Raw genomic sequence first — 21203 nt, forward strand, 5'->3', positions numbered from 1 at the left:
TGTCTTGGAATCAATACTTAGTTTTGATTCTAAGACAGAAGGTAAGGGTTTTTAAAAAATGAAGGGACTAGAGGCAGCTAGGTGGCACAGTGGATAGAGTGTGAATTGGGAGGTCCTGGGTTCAAATTTGACCTCAGACACTTCCTAGCTGTGTGACCCTGGTCAAGTCACTTACCAGTCCTTAATGGCACCTCTGTCTTGGAATCAGTACTTAGTTTTGATTCTAAGACAGAAGGTAAAGGTTTAAAAAAAAAAGATGAAGGGACTAGAGGCAGCTAGGTGGCACAGTGGATAGAGTGTGAGTTGGGGGGTCCTTGGTTCAAATCTGGCCTCAGACACTTCCTAGCTGTGTCACTCTGGGCAAGTCACTTGATCCCAATTGCCTAGCCTTTACCTGTCTGTTTTAAAGTTTTTACTAATACAGAAGGTAAGGATTTAAAAAAAAATCGAAGGGACTCCATCTCAAATATCCCTTCCCAGCTCTAAATTCGCTAGGTAAGGTCGGCTTCGACCCTGGGCCAGCAGCTACGTGCCCCATCACTCAGCTGGGGTCGGGGGAGCGCTCTAAGATGGGCATCGGGGCCCTTGGGCGTTTAGAGCTGGTTGCTGAGCCCAGTGGGCTGGCTGAGCTTCTAATGGCTTGCCTTCGCGTGCTCTCCATCCTTGCCCCCCTGGCCTCCTGCACATACCCCTCCACAGCTGAACAAGCCCCTGGGAAGCCTCTAATGGGATGAATCATCGCTGTGCCCATCCTGCCTGGTGCCTCCCCTCCACACTGCCTCTCTGCTTCACTTCACGCATCCCCGAGGCTCCCTTGGGCAGCCGCACCCCTCCTCCACCCCGCTTTCTAAAGGAGGGAGGGGTCAGAGCTCTCCAGCCAGCTGGGCTCGGTGCCGGCCAGCCCACTCAGCAGCGTCCTATCGCCCGCCGGCTTTGGGGGAGCTGCGGATCCCGAGGCTCCGGGAGAGTCTGCGCCCCGTGCCTGTGTGGCCAGCCCAGCTCCGGCAGCCTGTCCGGGGGAGCAGCCTCTCCTCTCCTGCTCCCCCTGCCATGAGGAAGGCACCCACGCTCCTCTTCCTCCTCCTTCTCCTCCTCGCTATGGTTTCCATCTTCTGCAACCGTGAGTCACCTTTGGGGAAGCTGGTCGGACCGGAGGGGAGGCGGGGAGCAGGGTCCCGCTACTTAGGACTAACTTCCCGGCTCGGAGCGCCAGCTCCCTCTACGAGCCGGGCCGGGCTGGAGTCAAGGTGAATGGCAGCTCGGCATCTGCCAGCATTTCCTGGGACAGTTACCCTGGACTTGATAGGGAGGGGGAGCGGGGTGGGGAGAGGAGTAAAAGGAGGGGGACGGGGCGGGGGGGGGGGAGAGACACTGAGTGGCCAGGAGTGAATCAGTCAGGAGAGGCCATGCCCACTATCCCAGAGGCAAAGCTCCCTGAAAGTCCGGGCGAGAACCCCAGAGCCTGAGGGGCGCCCCTGCCGGTCCCCACAGCACTCTTTCGGCTTTGGCTAATAATAATAATAATAATAATAATAATAATAATAATAATAATGATGATGATGATGATGATGAGGATGAGGATGATAGAATACACCAATACAAGCACTTTACAAATATTATCTTATCTGATTTTCCCAGCAGTCTTGGGATGTAGGGCTGTAATCATTCCCATTTTATAAATGAGAAAACTGAGGCAGAGACAAGTGAAGCAGTTTGTTTAATGAGTTCATAGAGGTACTGAGTGCTTGAAGCAGGATTAGAATCCAAATCTTCCCTCCACACCCAACACTTTTTCTGCTATGTCACCCGATACTGTGAGGTAATAAGAAAAGCAACGTATAATCCCATACCCAGGTATGTATATATATACATATATATATGTATATATATATGTATATATATACACATATATACATATATATGTATGTATATACATATATACATATATATATAGCATATATATAGCATATATACATATACATATGCTACTTTTCTTACACTGACTTTATGAGGTCATCCCATCCTCCAGGTGGGGGGGGGGGTAGAGACAGACAGACAAGACAAAGACAGAGAGAAGCAGACAGGGAAAGAAAGAAATAGGGGAGAGAGGAGAGAGAAGGAAAGAGAAGAAAAAGAAAGGGAGGAGGGAGGGGGAGAGAGGGAGAGAGAAGGAAAGAGGATAGAGAGAAGGAAAGATGGAGAGAAAAGAAAGGGAGGATGGAGAGAGAGGGGGGAGAAAGGGAGAGAGAGATCTCCTTTATTGGTTGCTTTTGATGTGCCAGGCATTGTGAAGCTGAGAGGTGGAGGACTTGCCCAGGATCACAGAGCTGGTAAATCTTGGAGCTGGGGTTTGAAATCTAATTGCTTCTATTTCTAAAGTGTTTCAAGGTTTACAAAGGACTTTCTTCACAATAACTCTATGAGGTAAATAGTCCTTGTTATTTTCTGTACTTGACAGAAGAGATTCAGGCAAAGTGATTCAGTCACAGTGGAGAAATGGAGGCCAGGTTTCAAGATGCCTAGGTCAGGGCTCTTTTCTATGATACATATTGCCTCTTCAGAGGGTACACTAGTGAACTGAGCTCATAGGACCCTCACACACCCACACACACACACACCATTTCTGGTCAGAGTTTGATTCTCTTCTTTAGTAGGTAATGCACAGATAGCATCCTGATTACAGCATTGGTTCAAGAAAAAAGGAAATCGACCCTGTATCCCAGAGTTGTAAAGCCCTGGTTTTCCATGAACTGTCACTAGGCAAGATAATGAAATCACTTCATGAACAATCTTTGGGGGAAGCACCTCTATTCCAAGCCAGAAACTTGAAGGCAATCAGGCCCTCAGAAGAGAAAATGAACAATGTCAGAGCTGGGAGGGCCTTCAGTCAGGAGAGCTCCCAGGCAGGAGAGCTTCACTTACATCCTCACCCAGGAGCAAAGCTCACAAGTCATGGAGAAATCCACTAAAGTGAAGATTTATTTGTCTGTAGTCTGCCCCTTGGACCTTCTGTGGGTCTTGGGATGGGGTGAAAGAGAGAATTTAGAGTCTCTTCAAGACCCAATCAGAACTTCCACAGCCTTGAACCGAACATTTGATTGGAGATGGAGAATATAACCCTTTATGTCTGCTTCCTTTTCTGTCACAGAGATTAATTCTAGGGTCTCTTACAACTCAGACATGTTATATTCTGTGTTCTAACATCCTTCCTCAACTCCACATTCTCTGTTGTGTGTTCTAACATCCTTCCTCAACTCCACATTCTCTGTTGTGTGTTCGAACATCCTTCCTCAACTCCACATTCTCTGTTGTGTGTTCTAACATCCTTCCTCAACTCCACATTCTCTGTTGTGTGTTCGAACATCCTTCCTCAACTCCACATTCTCTGTTGTGTGTTCTAACATCCTTCCTCAACTCCACATTCTCTGTTGTGTGTTCGAACATCCTTCCTCAACTTCACATTCTCTGTTGTGTGTTCTAACATCCTTCCTCAACTCCACATTCTCTGTTGTGTGTTCGAACATCCTTCCTCAACTCCACATTCTCTGTTGTGTGTTCGAACATCCTTCCTCAACTCCACATTCTCTGTTGTGTGTTCTAACATCCTTCCTCAACTCCACATTCTCTGTTGTGTGTTCGAACATCCTTCCTCAACTCCACATTCTCTGTTGTGTGTTCTAACATCCTTCCTCAACTCCACATTCTCTGTTGTATGTTCGAACATCCTTCCTCAACTCCACATTCTCTGTTGTATGTTCGAACATCCTTCCTCAACTCCACATTCTCTGTTGTGTGTTCTAACATCCTTCCTCAACTCCACATTCTCTGTTGTGTGTTCTAACATCCTTCCTCAACTCCAACACTCTGTTCTTTGTTCTAAGCTCTCTCCCAGCTCTGTATACACTCTTTGGTGTTCTAAGCTTCTTCCCAGCTTGAACATTCTTTTTCCTGTGTTCTGAGGTTCCTCTCTGGACACTGTCATTTGCTTTTCTATCTTCTAAGGGTCTTCCTCTGTCTGGCAGTCTATATCCTGGCTTCTAACATCCCTTCCAGCTCTGACACATTCTCTTTTGTGTTTTAAAGTCTCTCCCAAGTCTGCCATTTTACACTCTTATCTTCTCAACCACCTTTTTCCATAGAATGAGTCTGTTACTCCCCACTCTGGACAAACCAGATGTAAATAGGATTATGTATATATATTATGTGGCTTCAGGAAGAGGGAAAGAGCAATCTAGTCAGCTGTGGGTAAAGGGGGCTGGATTTGAGGCTGATCTTGCCTGAATTAAGGCATCTATAGTGATGTCATGAATTTGGGAGAGAAACTCAAATAAAAGAAGAGATGTAAAGCATTTGGTGAGTCTTAAAGTACACTATAAATGCCAGTTATTAGTATTATCAGTATCATTATTATTAGCCTACAGTCACAAGTTCTCCACTATGGTGAGAACTTCATTCTTTGAGCCTTCTACTGCCCTCTTGCTGAGATCAATCAGTGTTTATAGAGCAATCAAGAAGCATGGGAGAGGCTAGGTGGCTCACTGAGTCGAAAGTTAGACTGGAGATGGGAGGGCCTGCATTTAAATCCAGCCTCGGAAACTTCTTACCTGTGTGATGCTGAACAAGTCACTTAACTCCAATTGCCTAGCCCCTACCACTCTTCTGCCTTGGAACTGATTAGTATTGATTCTGAAATGGAAGGTAAGGGTTTTAACAAAGAAGAAAAGGTAAGGTTGTAAACATTTAACAATCAGCTTCTGGGGAGGGGGTAATATGGGTACAGAAACTTTTAAGATTAATTTGCAATATTAACACTTTTAAATCTAGGCAAGCCACAAAATAATAAATTGAGCTCTGATCTGTTGTTCAGTTGTTTCAGTCATGTCTGACTCTCTATGATCTCATTTGGGGTTTTCTTGGCCAAGATAGGCAGTTGTTTCAAATTTTTAGGTGTAAATACTCATACTGAACATTTAACAAGAGGCTCTCAGGAGCTGGTGCCGGCACAATGCTGTACAGAAGTCAAGCAAGGCTGGGTAGATCAAGTCCACATTGTTTCTCCTGAATAGGTAAAGCACATGGAGTTTGGAGGAGGTGCTGAGGTCGGATTAGCTTGGGGTGGTAGAAAGGATACAGGATTCAGAGTCTCTGCCTCATCCCTTCTTCCTAGCAGTATGATCTTGGGCGATCCCTTTACCTTTCCCCATGACTCAGTTTCCTTTCCTATAAAAGGAGGATAATAATGTCAGAACTTCCTACCTTGCTCTGTCAGTCTTAAAGTCCTGTTACAATGACCTTTCCAAAAGACATTGTCCCTTCTTTTTGCAGAGAGAAATTCAGGCAGTGCTAAAGCCAGGCTCTGGAATGAGACAGGTAAGCATGGTGGGAGAAGGGGGGAAACTGCAAAGGTAGATGATGGAAGGGAAAAAGATTGCAGAGGGTGCTGGATCTGTAGCCTCTGGGACCAGAGAGGGCCAGGAAGGGATAGTAAGAAGAGTACTGACTCTGGAGTTAGAAGACCTGAGTTCAGATCCTCCCTGTCTGATGCTTACTACCAGCTGGACATTGGAAAAATCACTCACCGACTTTGGCCCTCAGTTTTCTCATCTATTAAATGGAATGGAGTTGAGCCAGATGACCTCTAAGCTCTCTCCCAGCTCTAAATGCAGGATCCTATGATCCCTTTCACCCTAGATCTTCTACCTAACTGAAGAAAGACAGCTGGCTCCTGGCTGGTCTTGGCTGCTTAGGAGGGGGGCCTTCTTGTGGGACGATCTAAGGCCAAGGCCATTTAGAAGAGTCACCAGGGCTTGGTTCTCCAAAATGAAAAGGGAAACTTAAGATTAATCAATAATTAACATCAAAGGTGCCCTTCCAGGTACTTCAAACCACAACTCCCAAGTTCTTTTTAGCCACTGCTGACATCTAGTGGTGTCCTTTGTGGGGGTCAGACCATCAAGGAGGTAGAATCAATTCTTTTTGGGGGTCAGGGGTCCCCTCCCCCCCTTTCAGAAGGCTCAGCCTGACTGGTATTCCCATCAGTCCCCTAAACCTATCAATGAAATTGTTGTGAGGGTTAAATGAGGTGATAGAAGTAAACTTTAAAGTGCTCTATAAATATTAAGCATTATAATAATCACTATAATTGGTTTTATTATCCAAGCCCAGGATACTTAGAAAACTTGGGCTTGGATTCAAATTCTACGTCTGTGTGATCTTTAATAGATCACTTCTTCTCTCTTAGCCTTCATTTCCTCTCCTGAAAAATGAAGGAATTGGAGGAGATAGCTTCTTCCACCCCCAAGTCTCAGGGTATATTTCTTTATCTCCTCACCTTAAAGTGCCACCCAATGGTAATCATTCAGTTCCATTAAGCATCTCCTATGTGTTGAGTCACTACTGGGTGACAGAGGGGTAGGGCACAACATCATTCTTCCTCCTCTTCCTCCTCCTTATAAGTTCTCACTTTCCAAATTTCTCTCTAGGGAACCTGGGATAAGGGGGGGGGGGGAAGCTGCCCACTTCACTTAAACTCCCATCCCTCCAAGGTTCTGCCATGGTCTGGCAAAGATCATGGACTACCACACATGGGCAGGCGCCTCTTGGCTGGAAATTAGCCCCACTCAAGCTTGGAGTGTCAATAATAATAATGTCTGGCATTTACATAGAGCTCTGAGGCTGACCAAGCTCTTTACACACATTAATAAGAGCTAGCATTTATACGTGCTGGCACAATGTTGCCTTGTTATGTTTTTTCTCATTTGTGTTTCACAATAACCCAGCAAATGGGGCATTTTGAAGTTTCTATTATCCCCATTTTACAGAGAAGGAAACTAAGTCACAGGGAGATTAAATGAGTCCCAGTCAGAGGGCAGAACCAGAATTTCAACCTAAGTCTCTCTTGACTCCAAGGACAACACTCTTTCTATCACCAACAGTTTACAGCAACATAGCTCCTTATTGTTCTTTTTAGACCACATCTATAATGAGATTGGTCAATCTATGGCATATGTGGTATACCGTGGTATATGACGTATGATATAGTATATATGGCGTACCACATATGGCATATATAGTCAATCTACTTATGTATAGGCATTGGCAGGTGGCATAACAGATAGACTTGATTGTAGCTCTCAAGAAGATCTGAGTTCAAATCCTGCCTCAGACACTTGCTAGCTGTATGACACTAGGCAAATTACTTCAGTGATCTCTGCCTCAGTTTCCCCAACTGTACATTCAGGATAATAACAGCACCTACATCCCATGGGTGTTATAAGAATCAAATCATATTTGTGAGGCTCTTAGCACAGTGCCTGGCTTATGGTAGGCACAATATAAATGCTTCTTTCTTCCTTACTAGTGAGGAAATGTGTTCTCCTAAGGCAGACTTTTTGGCATCAGTTCTGTTTCTTAAAGCCACAGGAACACAGGGGCCTCAGATGAGGAAATTGAGCACTAGTGAATCCCAGTGTCACATAGAGAGAAAGTGTCAGAGGAAGGAGTTGGGGCTCTTTCCATGGAATCCCACATATAAGGATAAGGGGATAAGTAATGACAGGACCAGTGATTTCACAGCTTCAGGTAACCCGCTCTGGTGTACGAGGGCTGGAGGGATTCAGCTAAAGACACACAGCCAGGATATAGCAGAGGAAGAGCCAGAAGTCAGTCCTGGCACCACACCCACCCATCTTCTTGTATACCTGTCATGTACATGTAAAAGTAAGTGGCTAGCATTAGCCTGAGGGTCCAAAGTATGTGCTCCTGTTTCAGAGAAGTCAGAGGCAGCTGGATGCCCCAGGAGCCACAGGCTGGGCATGCCTCAGTGACTCTCCCTCCCAAAGTGACTCAGGGCTGGGGCTGAGCGAGCTCTCAGATGGGTCTCCGAGCCCTCCTCTGGCTCATATGAGCCGATTTCTAAGGTCCTTCCAGTTCTGGGGAAGAGGATTAAGGAATGCGTGGGGCAGGCAGCAGCCTAGGTGCCACACTGAGTGGAGGACGACAAGATCCTCATACACATAAATACTATCAGAAGCTTAGGGACCATGGACAGCAATATTAGTGCTTGTGGCCTCAGATCAGGAAAAAGAGGATTCTGACATTTACTAGGAGGGGGTGACTCTGGACAGACCTTTTCACTTTTCAGTGCCTGGGCATTTCTCTGAGACTGTGAGTTGTTGAGAAAAGGTTGACCTGCTTTGGTAAAGCCAGGGGCAGCTAAGTAGCACAGTGGGTAGAGAGCACCAGGCCTAGAGTCAGGAGGTTCTGGGGTCAAATGTGCTGTGTGACCCTGGGCAAGTCATTTAGTCCTTTTGGCTCTTCTGCCTTATAACAGAAGTTAAGGCTTATTTAAAAAAGGGGGGGATGTTTCCTCACTGGGTGTTCTCTACTACCGATCTACCTCCCCCCCCCCCAAATAAAAAGCCAAATTTTATCTATTACAGGGAAGATTCCAAGCTTCCTATGAATGATAACTTACAGGGGCCACCCTTTCAAAGACTGCTAGGGATGCATATATCCTGGTCATGCGAGGGAAAAATATCACATGAACTTCTTGATTCAGAAATCCATTTTTCTGGGTCACAGATAAGCCTGGTAGTATCCATCCACACTTGATTATTCTTCAATCATTTTAGTCATGTCTAACTCTTCACAATTTCACTTGGGGTTTTCTTGGCAAAGATACTGGAGTGCTTTGCCATTTTCTTCTCTAGTTTATTTCACAGATGAGGAAACTGAGGCAATCAGAGTGAAGTGATTTGCCCAGGGTCACACAGTCAGTGTGTGAGGTCAGATTTTAACTCAGAACTTCCTGACTCCAGTCTCATCTGCTCTATCTATAGCCCCCCCCCCAGTTGGCCCATCCTTCCACACTAATCACTCAGAAGTATCTAGCAACTATTTATTACTATAACTGAGTCAAGAGGGAGCATGGTGTCCCTGGACCAGGATCTGAAGGCAAAACAATTAGAGAATAAAAGTAGCCACTAGCATTGCCTGGAAATTTGGGGAGAGAGAGGAGGCAGAAAAATCCTCCAACTTGCCCTTATCTTGTCTAAAACCGAAATTCTGTTTCAGTAATTGGATCTCCCAAGCCCATTGGATCCCAATGCCCCTCCCTCCCAAATAAACCAACCACTTGTCCCTAGGAGGTCTGGCATTATGGTTTATGCTTGTTCAGTCCTTGATACTGGAACTTCATTTTACCATCCCAGGCAGGGCTTCACACCAGGTCATTCTGCTAGGCCAGGAGGAGAGGTGCAGGAAGTGAGGGAGGAGTTGGGCATTTGTCCAAACCAGATCCTTTCCCTAAAGCTTTCATCCCTTGAGCCATTGCTTGTTATTGCCATCATGCCTTGATCCTCAGCCATACCAGTAATTCAGTGGATGTGGTTGCCTAACCCTATTTGGGTAATGCTCACTCTGACTTTCCTGGTGATCTCTGGTAGCTGGGTTAAAGCCACAGAATCAGCAAGCTCACAAATAAGAATGACAAAAAAAGAGATAGGTCAGAAGTAGGAGAGGCTATTACAGAGAAGACCAATGCCTACCCTATGGCTGCCATGGAGAAGACCAAGCTATGCAATTAGGGAAGATGCTTTGTGGCAAAGCTACCTGTTCTAGTCAGTTCTGGCCAAGTCAAGTCTCTGCCATGAGATCTAGACAATGGGGGAACCTGCATCTGTACCCTAGAAAGAGAAGAAAAGATAGGGTACGGTGATGGTGGCTGCAACTGAGTGCTGGTCAAAGAGAGGCCAGAAAGGCAAACAAAAGATCAGGAAGCAGACAGTGACTAGACACATTTATAGCACAAGACCCTGGGGGACATCTTTTCACTCTATCCCATGTGATCATAAGAACATAGAATTTTGGAGTTGGAAGGGACCTCAGTGGCCATCCATGCTGACTCATCACCTTGGGACTGCCAATGTTTACATACTAGACTTTGTTCAGGATATCAGGGAATCCCTGTCCTCTAGAATTTCATACTTCCACTCTAGGACTCTCTTTTCTGAGGTGAGTCCTTGGCTGGGATCACCATTTAATGAAGAACTCAGGACATGCTCACTTCTTTCCTGGCTCCACTCTTCACTCTCCTGGCTTCTCCACATCCTCTCAGCAACTTTACTCTCATCAGGGTACTGTTCTCCCACATTTCCAGGATCTTTTAGGTGTTGTCTTCCCCCAATAAAATATAAGTTTCCTTGGGGGTAAGGGCTTTGTTAGCATGTATTCATATTGCCAACAAAACATAGGACTTGGCACAAAGGAATAACTCAATAAATCATCCATCTATCCATCCATCCATCCATCCATCCATCCATCCATTCATCTTTATCTCTATCTCTCTGTCTCTCCATTCATCCATCCATCAATCTATCATCTATCCATCCATCCATCCATCCATCCATTCACCTTTATCTCTATCTCTCTGTCTCTCCATCCATCCATCCATCTATCAATCTATCATCTATCTATCCATCCATCCATTTATCCACTTATCCATCCATCTTTTTATTTATCCATTTGTTCCATTCATCTACCTCTAGCCATCCATCCATTTGCCTATCTGCCTTTCCATCCATCCGCCTATCTATCCATCCAGTCATCTATCCATTTGTCAAAATATCTATCCATCCATTCACTTATCTTCTGACACTAAAGTATTTTAAGTGCCTACTACATTCCAAGCACTTTGATAAGCACTGAGAATGCAAATACTAAAAGTCAGATAGCCCCTGTTCTCTAGTAGTTCATATTTGAATCAGAGAGATCACATGTGAGAGGGTTCACATGTAGGACAAATGGAAAGGCTTGGAGATCCAAATGGTTCAGTCAATGGCAAGGCATGAGGGTGCCTAGGTAGGTCAGATGGCAGTGCCCAAGAGTCTGAAGGGCACATCAGCAGATCAGATAGTAAATACAATCTGGAGTACCTTCAAGTCCAGTGGTGGAGAGAACATGGCAAGTCTTGGTAGCCTGCCATCTTATAGAAGGGCTATAGTTGAATATCTTTCCTAGTTAGTTTTGTCTTATACATCTGAGCAGAGGGAAAGGTGGCCTCCAAGAATCCCAGGAAATATTTTTGGCATATGAAAACCTAGAACTGAAGAGACTCTTAAAAATTACTCAGTCCAAAGTTCTGCATTTTACAGATAAGAAAACTGAGTTTCAGAGAGGAAGAATATGTGATACAAGGTCACCCAGTAAGTATGAGGGAGAGTCATGATGGGAGAGGTCTTCTAATTCCACATCCACCATTCTTTCTACTCTGTGTTGTCTCTTCCAGTGAGTTCTCACATTCTGCCCACCCAAGGAACAGCTCTACCCCTTCCATCCATCCCAGATCAATCCTGGCCTTCTCAGGGAAAACTGGACCTGCAGCTCTGCACTCAGTCAGCAGAACCCCAACCAGTCTGACTGATTCAAAGATTCCTCTATTCAGGTCATTGATCAGGGATGGAGACATCAAGCGTAAAGAAATACTTGGAAGATTTCTTCAAGAGTTGATAAATATTATATCTGTTCTAAATAGTCAGTGGGTTGGAAAAAGGATGGGAAAGGATGAGAACTCTCAGTGAGAGTTTTTGTTTTGGTCCCTCTTGCAGCCCCATGAATCTAGTGCCCACTTTGAAGGATGCCCACCAAGGGACAGGGCATAACTAGGGCAGGCCAATAGACTTTGCCTTGAAATCTAGAGTACATATCAATAGTACTTTTACTCCATCAGCAGCTAGAAACTGCTAAATTTAGCAAGAATAATCCAAATTGGAAGCTAGCTAGTAGATACCAGCTTCCTTCCTATTCCTGTTCCTTCCCTGTTGGTAGATACCACAGTAGTGATGTCTCAGACCTTGGACCTTTCCTCCTATCATAGGTCTTTGTGTTCCAAGGTCTGAGTCTTTTCTTCCTACCATCACCATGACAAATGAACTTTTCTTGAGGAAGCCCTTCTTGGTACGTGCCCTAAGGGATGGAACAACGTGTTAGATAATGGCTCTGAAGTCAACTCTTACTCTAAACTCCTCTTCTGGAAAGTGTGTATGTTCATATGATCTGGACCACTCTCTCCCCAGCTATCCACAATGATTCAACTCCTACTGGCTGCCAACACCTCTCTGGGATTGGGCAATACAATTCAAAAGCAATCTGTGCCTTCAGGAAGCTTACTGGGTTTGAGGGAAATCCCCAACTTCATATAAAAGGAGAATACTTGGGGTTACTGACTAGGGATCTCTGAGCCTCCATTTTCTTTTTTATAAAGAAGGGGTTATAACTGCACCCACCTCATAGGAACACTAAGAGGACAAAACAAGAGACTCATAGAAAATTTAGCTATAGAACATGTAAAATTTTGCAAACTTTAAAGGTCATTTCCCCCATGATTGCAGACCTAACCTACCTTGCTTTTGGACTTGTGATATAACCATGCGCCATTTTTTAGGGAACTGCAGAATGGCCAATGCAGAAGAGAAGCTAATGAACTTTCTTCTAAACAAGACTAGGTATAATAATTTAATTCGTCCAGCTGCCAACTCTTCCCAATTGGTCTCTATCTCGCTGCAAGTGATCCTGGCCCAGCTCATAAGTGTGGTAAGTTTCAGGAAGGCACTCATGCCATTGTGTTTGTGGTCTGCATTAAGGCTGGCAGGCTTTGGTAAGCCAAGGTTGAGGGTGGGCAGAGCGGGATTTTATTAGTTGTCTAACAGGTCCTAAAGCCAACAGAAGGAGGCTCTCAGGACTTTTGCTAGAGCTCCAAGGTCTGGGAAATATTGAGTAGGGAGGTGACATAAGAAGCCCTGCCCAGAGCAGGGAGGCTAGTCCAGGATCTGGTACTAACTAGCTGGGTGACCTTGGGGAAATCATTTGAACCATCTGGACTTTGGCTTCCTTTTCAATTTGCAAAATGGCATGCCCCAGGGATAATGCAATGATTTCAGAAATTTTAGCTCAGGAACCCAGCAAATTGAACCCGGGGCTCGAGGCTCTCAAAGATCAGGCTCTCTTGTCCTGGGATCTTTGGCAACTGTCCAGCCTAGAGAAGGCATCACAATTATACCTAGAGGCTACAAACAAGACATGACTTCCCAGACCTCCCCAAAAGGGATCCAGAGACCACCATATCTACCAAATGGCCTTGACTTTGCTTTCTCTCATACAATACATTTTTTAACCTTTACTTTCTGTTTTCCATCTGATGATTTGAACCCAGATCCTCCCCACTCTAGACCTGGTACTCTATCTACTTGTGCTACTAGCTGCCCCTCATGCATACATTCTTGTTCTCTGTTCAGCCCTTAGCACAGTACTTAGCACCTAGTAAATGCGCGTAATAAATGCTTGTTGACTGTCCAACTGACACTGAGGTTATGGTGAATCTAATAGCAACACACATTTGGATAGTTTCTTTTTTAAATTTTATTTTCAACAGATTTTATTGATTTCTTATGTTTTTATATTGTACACATTTCCCCAAACTCCCAGAGAACCATCTTTTATTTTATTTGTTTTTTAAAACCCCTAACTTTTGCCTTAGAATTGATATTAAGTATCATCCCAAGGCAGAAGAGTGATAATTGGAGTTGTGACTTGCCCAGGGTCACACAGCTAGGAAATGTCTGAGGCCATATTTAAACCTAGGATTTCTCATTTCCAGGCCTGGCTTTCTATCTACTGAGCCATCTAGCTGCTCTGAGAGTCAGTCATCTTTTATAACAAAAATTTTATTTAAAAAGAAAAAAAGGGAAAAAATTCCACAAAACCCAATCAACCAATAGGGGAAAAAAGCTGACATTATATATACAATGTTCCATACCTGCTGAACCCCTCCTTTTGGTGAAGAGATATATTTTTAATTGTTCTTATTTAATTTAATTTTTTAAATTGTATTTTTAGTTCCAATTCTTTCCCTCTCTTCACTCCCTCACCTACCCACTGAGAAACCAAGAAATACAAGGCTTCTGATACATATGAAATCATATAAAACATTGTAGCTCTGTTGCCAAAAAAAATAAAGTGAAAAAATATGCCTCAATGTACACCTGAGTTTATCAGTTCTCTCTCTGAGGGTGGATGTAATTTTTCATCATGGATCCTTTGGAATTGTTAGAGATTATTGTATTGCTCAGAAGAGCTAAGCCTTTCACAACTGATCCTTGTCATGAGATTGCAATTACTGGGTATGAAGTTCTCCTAGAAAGGTGTCTTCTCATTCTTCCTTCAAGTCATGTTCAATCTTCCCAATTTTGTTCCATTCACTTTTGGTTTGGGCCATGTTTGTTATTTCCATTTCCATTGTGTAGGTTGTTCTCTTGGCTCTGTTGACTACATTCTCTTTCAGTTCATGCTGATCTTTCCAAGATCGTTCCAAATACATCCACATACCATCATTTTTTTAGCTGTTCCCTAATCAATAAACATCTACTTTGTTCCCAGTTCTCTGCTCCTACAGAAATACCAATATAAATATTTTGGTGTCCATGGAATCCTTCTTGTTGCCAATGATGGTGGAATCTCTGGGTCAAAGGGGATGGACATGTTAGTCTCTTGCTTTACATTATCCCAAATTGCTTTCAGGAATAGTTTTATCAAATCATACAGTACCACCAATCATGCATCAGTGTCTCTGGCTTTACACAGCCCTTCCAACACTCTTTCCCCATTTTATAGTGTTTTAGGATCTTCTAAGTATTTCTCTCATAAAATCCTTGTGAAGAAGATATCTATTATTTTTATTTCTACTTTACATATGAGAAAACTGAGGCTCTGAATGGTTAATTGGCTTGCTCATGATCACACAGATAATTAAATGTGTGAAGGGGGATTTGAACCTAATTCTCTAGACACCCAGGCCAGTGCACTATCCACTTCACCAAATGTTTCTATTCCAAGTTTCCTTCACCTTGCATATATACTGGACCCCTTGGGTCATCTAGTGAAACCTGTGGACCCCTTCCCAAATTGTGATTTTTAAAAGCATAAAATACAATATATATAATTAAAAAAGAATCCAATTACATTGAAATAAAGGTGATTTTTCCCCATCCACTTTCACAGACCCCCTGAAATCTATCCATATAACTCAGGTAAAGACCTAATAATATTTTCATTTTCATTCATTTTCTCCTGGGTCCTTCCAACTACCCTGGGTTTTAGAGGTGTTATTCTAGAAAAAGTCATCCAGGAGCAATGAGCCCCTGTAGCTATAATGCTTTTATTACTGAGGGATCCCATTTGGCCTCCTCCCTCTGCCCCAGTCCCCCTTTCTATCTCCCCATCCTCCTATCTCCTTTTATAAGGAATAGCATTCCAGACATTGGAATTTTAGTCAAGAGCCTTGGGTTTGAGTCCCTCCCACTCTGACATATATGATAGAGTCAGACAAGTCATCTCTCTTTGTCTTCCTCTATAAAATGGCCATGACAACTTTTTAGTTTCAAGCCCTAACTCTGCTACTTAACTGTGTGATGAGGCATGACCTTGGGCAAGTCATTGAAAGCAAATATGTAAAAAGTGGCCATTTTGTGCCAGGAGGATACTAGGGATATAGAGGCTGGAATGAAAGATAGTTCATCTTCTTCAATGCACACACTGAGGTCTTTGAGCTGACCCAGGAGATGATATTTCATTAATATCAAGAACTCAAAGGGAAAATTTTCTACCAAAGCAGTTTTTCTTGCAGGCTGGGGAAGTAGTAGTCATGGTACAGTGGAAACACCACCAGCTCTGGAGCCAGAGATCTTGAGTCCAAATTCTTCCTCAGTCACTTACTCAAGTCACAACTTCCATGAGTCTCCTCTATGTACTAAAACACAATACCTCTCACCATCTAAATGGAAGGTAGTATTACTAATAGCAAACGAATGAATGAATGAATGAATGAATGAATGAATGAATGGATGGATGGATGGATGGATGGATGGATGGAAAAAGGAATGAATAGATGAATGAATGAAAGTCAGATAGACAATTTACATTCTCGCCTACTGATTTAAATGTGGGATGGCCCCTCACTCTTTAGTGCCTCATTTATCTGGGCAGGTGTACAGCTAGTCCCTTGGTGGTTCTGTTCTTCCAACTTGCTCTCACATTCTCAGTTCTAGGCTCTTTGGAGGGAAAGTATGATCATGGGGTTGCACTCTAATTCTCTGGGAATGCTAGAGATAACCCAGTTGTAATAAAATACACTTCCCCTACTCATCCCTCTAATTCTAAAACTTCCAATGATATTTCATATTTATACAACCAGCCACTCATCAGTTCCCCTTTTCAATTCTTAAGCATTACAGTTAACAATAAAGCAAAAGAAATAATAATATAAGAAGTATTCATTTCTTAAAGCAAATCCATGAATGATAAGTAATTCACGATTCTCACATAAACCTCAGTCACAGGCTTACAAATTGACTCGGGATTTTGGAGAAGAGGTGCTAGAAGACTCCTGATTACATTCACAATTTAGTTTCCTATTTCTTTCTTTGGGACTGTCCATAAAAGTTCCTTGATGAATATAGCGCCTGCAGTGAATTGAGTCTTCCACAGCTAAGCTGAGTTCATCCACCTTGTGCCCATTATTGAGTATGAAATGTCAGCCAAACTAATTTATCCACTGAGTGGCTTCTCTTATTCTCTGCTTCCAATCTGTTTCTCTGCTAGCTTACGCCTTACTCTTTAATAGCAACTATAACATCTATCACTTCCAGCTTCATACTTACATGATTTAGTTCTGAAATTTGTCCTTTCCCCTCTCTCATCTTTCTAGGTTCAGACTTTTGGTCCTCTCTTCAAATGACTCCATCTTAGCTTATGATTCTTAATCAAATTCTCATCTTCTGTCTATAATCAGATAAAATGTTTGTCCTAAAATAGTTCTTGCATTCATAGCTTGCTAGTATATACTAGTTGTCTCATTCAAAATTCAGGAACAGCAATTGTCCCACAGAAAGAAAGTGGCTTTCATAGAGTTCTTAAAAGACACTATCAAGATCAGAAAAGTCCATCCAGGACTCTTCCTAGTCCACCATATTGAAAATGCTCGAAGCTGGCTTGAAGCTAACCTCTTTCCATGAAATCACAATAAGGAATCCTTTATGTTCCCAAGAAGAAGAATAGGATTATTCTAGGATTCTAGGATTAGATCTAGAAAGAATCTTTGAGAGACCATCTAGTCTGGCCCAATCCCAATATTTTTCATATGAGGAATGATCAGCAAGGTGATGTGATTTGCCCTAGGTCACCCAAAATGGTAAAAGAGAAGCCAAGATTTCACCATAGGTCCTTTGACTCCAAAACCGAAGTTCTTGGTAGTGTGCCATGCTAAATCCTAGCCAATGATAAATCCAATTTAAGTCAATTTAATTCAACAAACATTTATTAAGAGCATTCTATGTGCCAGCCTTCTGTACTAGGACCACAAAGGTAGAAGATGAAAGCTTATGGAGTTTTTGCCCTTAATAGAGAAAGCATCAAACATACACAAATTTGATACAAGACAGAACAGACTGGCACAAAGGATAGATCTGGATAAAAAGGGGGAGGCAATGTGAGGAAGGAGAGTTCACTTTGAGCCAATGATGGTTCTTTTCCTTCTTTAGAATGAACGGGAGCAGATTATGACCACCAATATCTGGCTGAAACAGGTAGGCGTAACCAGGGTTTATGGATGCCAAGGTGCTGTTGAACAAGGAGAAGCCACGGCCAATGTGCTGCAGGGAAGACTGTAGGCTAATAGCCCCAATATGGCCCTTCCCTCTCTTAACCATCCTCCCCCCACCAAGCTTTGGTTATTTTTGTTCCTGACTCCCTATTACTATTATATGCCATATATATCATCATTAAATCTAACTCCCCAATTTGAGGATGCTGAGGTCCAGAGGAGATTGGATGGGAATGGACCATATTGGAGAGGGATATGAAGCCTATTCCAATAGTCCAGGCAAGAGGAGATGGGGGCCCGAAGCCTTAGGGAGTTTCTAATACCTGTTTTGAACTTGGATTCTTCTTTCTGTTTGGTCCTTTGGACCATGTCCTTTTCCCCTTATCTCTGTTCTCTCTTTCCAAGCCTGTCCTGTTAATTACTACTCTCTCTAGCATGACTCAGTCTCCATTGACCTGCTTCTCCACAGAGAGAGTAAAGATGGGACAGGTGGGTGGTCCAAAGGTCTTCCTCTATGAGCCTCAGTTTCCCATCCTATCATCCAGCTAGGACCCTGACTGAGCATGTTTTCTTCTGAATCTATAAGAGTTTGTTCATCTGTAAAATGAGATGGGGTTAGGGCTATTGTTGAATTAGCTCAGGGGCACTTAATCCAGAAACTTATTTTTCAAAAAATATTCTGGTAATTGTATTTCATTGTAATTGGTTTCCTCTGCAATTCTCTGTATTTTATTGAATGCATTTAAAAACTTAATTCTGAGAAGGGGTTCAGAGGCTTTGCCAGACTGCCCAGGGCACCATGAAACAAAAAAGATTAAGCACCCCTAGACTAGATGATTGCTATCGTCCTGTAGAGATCTTTTTTTAGCTGCTTAATGGTTTTTATTTTAGAAGAAAAAAATTTTACCTCCTTCCCTCTCCCTCCATGGCAAAAAAGGGGGGGCATATCTCTTTAGCTGCTTTTCAGTGTTTTCAGATCCTCATGAACAATATCTCACTGTAAAACTGAAAGAGCCCAAAGGTTTGTCCCATTTGGGGATCCTTGAGCCAAGCCTTGCTGCTCAGTTTCCCAGTGATTAAGCCCAAGGTAATAATTGGAGGCTAACGCCATAAGACAGATACCATTCTGTTGAGATTTTTCCATGCACTTGTCTACATCAAAACAAATATTTCAGGTGGCTTTGGCTAACTGGAAAAAGCCCAGGAAGAAGTTGGGGAATTCAATGACCCATAATAAATATCCCTGCCATGTCTCTCCCTATCCCCATAGGAGTGGACGGACTACCGCCTGGCTTGGAACTCATCCCAGTACGAAGGAGTGAACATTCTCAGGATCCCTTCAAAGCGCATCTGGCTACCAGACATTGTGCTTTATAACAAGTGAGTGCCAGAGCCAGCATGGAAAGGGTCCCAAAGCAAGGGCAGGAAGGGGAGTCATTGGATGGCCAGAGCCCAGAAAGCTCTTCTGTGCCAAGGGTCTCATCTGTGCTAGAGAGGACTGGCACTGCCACCTCCCAAACTAGCCAAGCCCCTTCCTGCTCAAAGAATTCTAATTCTAAGGTCCCCTCCAGTAAGACATTTTATGGTCTGAGGTCTCAGCATTTCATTCTGTGGCACCAATCTTCCTTTCCCATTACTGAAGTGCCCTTTAAGCAAGAATTTACAGGGTATTGTTTGCAAAGTGGCATTTTGAGAGGGATCTTGGCCATCATTAAATCAAACATCTTAATATGAGGAAACTGAGGCTCAAAGGGTATTGAATGGGAATAGATTGGATTGGAGAGAGAAATTGGAATGAAATGAATTTGGAGCCCATTTCTAATAGTCCCAGAAAGGGGGAATGGGGGCCTGAATTAGGGTGGCAGTTGCATGGATTTAAGAAGGGAGACCATCAAGAGATGTGTGGAATTGGCAGGACCTAGCAGCTTTTTGGATGTCGGTAGTGAACAAGAGAGAAGAGATAATGCTAGGTCATCTTTTATGCATGCCTGTGACTGTTAGGACCACTTGCCTGACAACAGTCTGGGGTCCGAAGGGGTAAGGAGAATGAGCTTGTTTTGCTCCCCTTATAAAAAGCATCTCAATAAAGTTGCCTTTGATTGCTATTAGCATCTCTGGCCCTCCTGATCCCATCTTTTACCTGATCATCTTTGGAGACCCCCAACTGTTTACAAAATTGGATAACCAGAATGGTGGCTTCCTAGGCAGAACTGCTGAAATCATTAGTACCCTGTTGATTTATCCAATACCAAATAAATGTCCAGGACAGGACTAGAACCCAGATCTCCTGTTTCCAAATTGAATACTGAAGTTCCTTTTCCTGGAAACCCTCCATGATCATGAAATAAACAGCAGTGGATGAATTGGCAAATATTGACTGCGTGCGTACCTACTATGTGCCAGGCATTGTGCTAGGCACTGGGGAAAGAAATATAAAGAAAGGGTGAATGGGGAGGTGGGAAATGGAATGAGTTCTCCTTTGGAACCCATTGAGTTCCCTCTCCCTGCTCACCCGCCCTCTCTTTTCATCTTTTTGCTCCTCTGCCTTCTCCTTCTCAGTGCTGATGGCACCTATGAAGTATCTGTGTATACCAATGCTGTGGTGTCCTCCAATGGCAGCATTTTCTGGTTGCCCCCAGCCATCTACAAGAGTGCCTGCAAGATTGAAGTGAAACATTTCCCCTTTGACCAGCAGAACTGTACACTCAAATTCCGATCCTGGACTTATGACCACACCGAAATTGACATGGTCCTCAAGACGCCCACTGCCAGCATGGATGACTTCACTCCCAGTGGAGAATGGGACATCATTGAGCTTCCAGGGCGGAGGACAGTCAACCCCTTGGACCCTAGCTATGTGGATGTGACTTATGATTTTATCATCAAAAGGAAGCCTCTTTTTTATACCATTAATCTCATCATTCCCTGTGTGCTTATCACATCCCTCGCTATTTTGGTGTTCTACCTTCCTTCAGACTGTGGGGAGAAGATGACACTGTGTATCTCAGTCCTGCTAGCCCTAACTGTCTTCCTCTTATTGATTTCCAAAATTGTCCCCCCGACCTCCTTGGATGTCCCCCTCATTGGCAAATACCTCATGTTCACTATGGTGTTAGTGACATTCTCCATTGTGACCAGTGTATGTGTCCTCAATGTGCACCACCGTTCACCTAGCACCCACACCATGGCTCCCTGGGTTAAGGTACTTTTTCTCGAGAGGCTGCCCACTTTCTTGTTCATGAAACGTCCAGTAAATAACCCCACCAGGTCCCAGATTGACCAGCGCCGGAGGAACAAGTCCGAATCCCTCCACAATGCCAGCACGGGCAACCTCTACAAGAATTCCATGTACTTTGTGAATCCCACCTCAGCCCCAAGGGCAGCAGGTGGTACTGACAGCTCGGGGGGTCAGAAGGATTTACGCTTAAGGTCCTTTAAGAGGTATCAGCCAGAAGTGCAAGAAGCCATCGATGGTGTGAGCTTCATAGCGGATCACATGAAAAGCGATGACAGTGACCAGTGTGTAAGTCAGGTCACTCCCAGGGGAAGA

At 43.7% G+C, this 21203-nt stretch overlaps 1 protein-coding gene across 4 annotated transcripts in view; it reads left to right on the top strand.

The window, feature by feature from the left end:
• Positions 1-21203, top strand: part of CHRNB4 (cholinergic receptor nicotinic beta 4 subunit) — a 71752-nt gene that overhangs the window by 45848 nt on the left and 4701 nt on the right. For 3 of the 4 annotated variants that reach the window (XM_056797030.1, XM_016428631.2, XM_016428630.2), the window contains 5 exons: positions 5326-5370; positions 12443-12591; positions 17592-17636; positions 18924-19033; positions 20213-21176. In XM_056797030.1, the coding sequence (XP_056653008.1) occupies positions 5326-5370; positions 12443-12591; positions 17592-17636; positions 18924-19033; positions 20213-21176 (1313 nt within the window). Of the gene's footprint in view, positions 1-657; positions 1121-5325; positions 5371-12442; positions 12592-17591; positions 17637-18923; positions 19034-20212; positions 21177-21203 lie in introns of those variants that run through there. The other variant, XM_007477997.3, reaches the window with a different exon arrangement.

The sequence above is a fragment of the Monodelphis domestica genome, chromosome 1 (genome assembly GCF_027887165.1).
Source record: "Monodelphis domestica isolate mMonDom1 chromosome 1, mMonDom1.pri, whole genome shotgun sequence".
In the NCBI taxonomy this organism is placed as follows: Eukaryota; Metazoa; Chordata; class Mammalia; order Didelphimorphia; family Didelphidae; genus Monodelphis; species Monodelphis domestica.